The sequence below is a fragment of the Drosophila mauritiana genome, chromosome X (assembly GCF_004382145.1).
Source record: "Drosophila mauritiana strain mau12 chromosome X, ASM438214v1, whole genome shotgun sequence".
NCBI lineage: Eukaryota > Metazoa > Arthropoda > Insecta > Diptera > Drosophilidae > Drosophila > Drosophila mauritiana.
In genome coordinates, this window is record NC_046672.1 from 20,491,755 (window position 1) to 20,496,981 (window position 5,227).

Sequence of the window (5,227 nt, forward strand, 5' to 3'; positions counted from 1 at the left end):
CATCAACGCATATGCAACAGAAATATATGAATCTGGAAATACATATATTCATAAATAACTATATGGAGAAATATTAGTTGTACTATTTATAAGTACTTGTAGAGAAGAACTTGAATACTCGTACTTTTCACATTCAGTTCCCTCTTAACTTAGGAAATTGACTCTGAATTTTCCTACTACCACGCCCACGAGACCTAGCTTAATCATTTTACATTTTCCACTTCCACCTGTATCTCATAAACGCTCAGTTTTTCCAGCCGCCCCAAACGAATCTAGTGAGCAAGTCCCAGGAAAACGCAACATTCGTAGCCCATGTTGCACTCGCATCCGTTACATGACGGCTTGTGTGTTGCTGGTTGTCGGTTTCTGGTTGTTGGTTGTTTGGGCCTCGCTATGATTTTCCTTTTGGCCTAGACACACAATTCACCCATTTACAAAAATACACATGGTGGGTATTCCGGTTTCGGCATAAAGATGAACTTAATGCACTAAAAGATGTTATAAAGCTTGTGGAAAATATAACTACGAGCAGTCAGATTAAAACATTTGACTGGACGCCTTGTTACTACCACATATTTCACCAATTTTTTCTTTACTACTACTATGATCATATTCCATCAAATCGAAAATTATGTTGTCTTAGCCCATTTATATTCTTTTTAAATTGCGATTTAACAGGAAGGGGAAGCGATTTATCGAACAGTTGACGGAGGAGTATCCTCTATTTTTGTTTTAACCGGAAAAGAATGCAACTTTCGAAATCATTTTCGATCACTTGGAAACGGGGCTGCGAGGCTTGGAGCTGGGGTCCTACTTATCAAACCGCCCCGAATGGAGGGCGTGGCGGGACACAAATGGCTTGGCCTTCGGTTTGCGCAACTCCACCTCGTTGGCCAGCTCCTTGTATTTGTCATTAATGTACTGGAGTCGAGAGCTGTTCACAGTGTTGCGTCGACTTAGTGGATTGCGCAAGGGTGTGCGGGGGCGTGGCTCCGCCACGGGCTGCTCCTCCTTATCCTGTTCGACCTCCTCAACATTGGAAGGGGACTCTCCATTTTGGAGAAGAAACTGCGCCTTAATGCGTTGCGAATCTGTGAAAATGAAGAATATTTGTGTTAGCATTAGCATAACAAGCCGAATTGGTCGATCCATGTCCGTCTAGTCTTTTAGTCCTAGAATTATCTGCTTTCAACAAGGCCCTCTTGACATCATAGATAGTATATACATAAGTCGAAACGGACCAAATATATCTTATCTTATATGTATATAATCTTGCTTTAAATTAGCTTATCATTCGCTATTTGCTAGGCTATGATAAGCTTAAGCTACTAACTTAACTTAACTTACCATGGCACATCGATCGCAATATCTTTTGAGTCCGCAGAACAGATCGCATCTTAAAAGTGCCGAGCATCCTGTGAATTCGCAATCACTGCGAAAGGAGATGATGCCTTTAAGTTGTGTGGAGAATGTATGGTTGGCTGGATGAACACGATTTCACTTGATTTTCTATTCCCCTGCCGGTAAGTTGCGAGCGTTCCGAATGCCGTAGTACTTTTTTCGATTTTTCCGGGGGGAGCGTGTAAAAAATGAGTTTGCCAGAAAGTAAAAAGTGCACGGGAAATGGAATGAAATGAAATGCCTGGCTGTGAGTCGAAAATCAGAGCCTCCTGCCCCCCAAAAATGCCCTGATGGCATCCATTTTCATTCGCCCACTTCGCTCCCGCTCTGCTTTTCCCCACCATTTTCCCATTTTCCGCCGCCCACCAGCGCTCCCTTTGCATGCATATTTATAGTTCCGCTTGTTGACAAATATCGCGCTCTGTTGACTGACGGAAAATTCATCGGCGGAGCGGGAAAGTCGGAAAAAAGACGGAAGCTGCACTGATTAGAAACATAGTGTGGTGTCCACGCTGAAAAACTGCTGGTGATGGCAGAAAAAGAGCACGCACACTGGCCGTGTGTCCAAAAAATGCACCGAAAAACCTTCTGAACCGACATGCCCACACCCTTTGATTACGTCCCATTTTGTTGGGGGACCAAGGGCTTGCAGTGAAGAAGTGCAGGAATTTAGAAATTTAGTATAGATGTATTGGCAGCACTTTGGAGTTTAAAACCGGAAAAATCTATACAAAATCTACGCTTTTTGGTTGGGAAATTTTTTTGGAATTTTGGAAACATATTTTAAGGTTGTCGTAGATATGTAACTATAAGTTAAATGATACAGCTGTATTTATTTTAACTTTGATATAGAGACTTGTCCCATTGTGTTACTGCTTACTTGTTATGCCAGGCCCTGAATAAATATAGGGAATGAATAGTTCGGCGGATTTCGAATGGGAATTCTTTCAAAATGCACTTGTCCTGGGATTGTACATTCTGCAGAGTCCGTTTTCCACATGCCCCCACCTAAGCAAATCCCGTGCTATGAATACAAAATGGCAGCATCGATTGGTGAGCTAGAGCCGCATATTTCAGCGATTGAAATATTAATGGGTGGCAATGGATATAGAGAGGATAAGGGATCCGAACCCGGATCGGGAACGGGAATGGGAATGGGAACGGGAACGGGATCGATGGCAGCGCCGGCGCTACACTTGTCTTTGTTCAGCAATTTGTGGCAACAATTGGCACAAAGGACGGCGCACAATAAAAGCCACCTAAAACTACAGGTTGCACTCTCATGTGTGGACTCGGATTTCGGATTGCAGTGTGCGGATTTGAGAGTTCCGAATTGGTGTGTTTGTAGTTTGTATCTCCCATTTTCTGGCTATTAGCATTCGGCTAAGCCGCACTTAGGGCTAATATATGCATGCCCCGCAAAAGGATTCCGCAGACTGGCTGTCTGGGATAATCCTCCATCGGGCGATCGTGCAGGTCCTTTGTTCGCTGCGTGGTGTGCCATCCGTGTGTGCCATTGTGCAACCGACACTTGCCCACGCATCCGGCGAATGCGATGCACCTATGCATATCCAACTGCACAAAAGCACACCCGGCCACAAAGGACCTCGCAGGATGCTGAATACTGATCACTGAATGCTGAATGCCGAATGCCGAATGCCGAGCGGGATCGATCGATAGCCCTTTGTCCTCCTCCGGCTTCTCTCCGCGATCCACTCAAGATAAATTAGGCCACAAAGTGTGTGTAAGCTTAGCCCGGATTAGTTTCCATTCCGGGGGCTTGAGCGCGGCTCCTGGCCCATGAATGTGTGCTGTGCTGGGCTGGGGTTAGGTAGGCGGGAGATCTCAGACGGCGTGTCTTCCATCTGATTGCGGCCTTCATGTGAGGTATGAGGTATACACCAATATATGTTATATATATATATACATATATGAATATATGTTTTTTTAATAAGTTATTTTGAACATAAGACCCCAATATATGCAAGAGTTGGACTACATTTCGTAGTTAAATTGCTTTAAAACATCTAATTGAAGTAAGGACCTTGGCAAGTAGTGTTCTTTGCGATGGAACTCCCAAACGTTTTCCACCTGCTAAGGCTCGTGTCTTTCAGCCCCTCGAGAATCTGCTTGTGATCAATAATTTTGCGACTCTGCCTGATTTTCCTCGCAATATAGAGGGCAGAACGAAATCACCGGGCAGCTGAAATTGTGTACATAAAAAATTACAATACAGAAAAGTTTATTACGAGAAATCCATGAAAATCAATGGAATGCGAGTAATAAACAGGGCAAGGGGCCGGCGCAGAGTGAAGGGGAGTGCAATTATTAAAATAATGTCCACAGGCCATTGAGTTCATAACGCGAATGAGGCCGCAATAAAATAAATAAATGAAGAGGAACTTGTCCTCAAATGAGGCATGCAAATGTCGCCAGGCGAAATAACAAAGGACAAGAGCTGGTCGGCCAAGAGAGTCCTCGCAGCAACAGAGCCATCAGCTCTATCATGACCACGTCCTGCTCCTGCTCCTGCTCCTGCTCCTTCTCCATCTCCTGGCCCATCCCGCCCTGAAATTTATTAAAAACAAAGAAGGACGAAAATAAATCCGGAGCGGAGAGGCCCGGCGAAAATAACAATATCCAGAGCGGCGGCGACGTTCGATGGTGGATTGCCCGATTTTTGGCCATTGGCCACAGCTGTTGGCCTGATAGATTAAAGGGGCGGCCAGATATTAAATCTGTTCTCTTACCCGCTGCCGCATTCCTCAGCCGCGGAAAGATTATTAAGGAAATAGGCTATCCGGAAAGGGGAGGAAATCGAGCAGATATCTGGCGGAGATTCTTAATCCAAGTATATTTGGGGAGATTTTCTGTTATTCTACCTCGCTTTTTACTCTAAATTAGTTCAATTACCTAACATTATCTGAAGTCAAATTCGGCTACATACTCTTGAAGATACCAATGTATATATTATGAAATTATATAAAATTTGTATTTAGCATTTACTTACTAAATTTATTATTGCACATATGAATTACTCGTAGAAAATAGATTTAACAAAAGCTGCTTTCCCGCCAAACTCGGCCTGGAAGCCCTCGCATGTGCAATTTCCCACACGAAGACCATTAAAAATCATTTGACACTTTTGCCAATAAATGTTTTTTGGCAGGATTAGCGCTAAGGAAGTGTGACTGTGACCAGGGCAGTTCCATTTCCAGTTTCAGTTTCAGGAACACAATTCACAGACTGGCCTGCGGGCAAGTACTTAACCCGCTGCTGGTCGAGGGGGTGGAAAATGGCAAGCAAAAAAAAGGAGGAAAAGACGGAGGACAAAAAGTTGAGAAGTTCAAGTGTATAATTTCGTAACAATTGGGACAGTTTTAGTGCTTCGCCGGAACAAAAAGGAGCGAGGTTTTTGGTGTTTTGCTGTTTTGGTGTTTTGGTGTCGGTGGTTGCTCCTGTGTTTCCATTGCGTCCCTTCCATTTTCCACTTTTCATTCCCCGAAACTTAAATGCGGTTTCGTGTTACACATGTGCGTCTAATTAGCGACTGCTTAACGATAACAAGGACGAGGCGACGGGTCGGAGGTCCTGTAACTAATATGCCAGAAAATTAGGGGAAGGCGACCCGTTAACGAGCATGAAATTATTATCGAACTGCGATTAATGGGTCCTCGCAGGATGTGTTGGGCCAACACACTTGTCCTCGGATGTGTGAGGGTCAGGTCGCATCTCCTCAACTTCCAAACATCTCCACCTCTCAACTTATCAGCTGCTCAAGTGCATCTTCCCTGCGTTGTCCTGCAACACTTTTCACACGAATTCC

General features: G+C 44.2%; 1 protein-coding gene across 1 annotated transcript; it reads right to left on the minus strand.

The window, feature by feature from the left end:
- Positions 1-634: 634 nt before the first annotated feature.
- LOC117147673 lies at positions 635-1,649 on the minus strand. The gene is made up of 2 exons (XM_033314649.1): positions 1,348-1,649; positions 635-1,091 (listed from the first exon to the last, which is right to left on the minus strand). The coding sequence occupies exons 1-2, from the start codon at positions 1,412-1,414 to the stop codon at positions 811-813; spliced, it is 348 nt and encodes a 115-aa protein (XP_033170540.1). The 5' UTR covers positions 1,415-1,649; the 3' UTR covers positions 635-810.
- Positions 1,650-5,227: the final 3,578 nt, after the last annotated feature.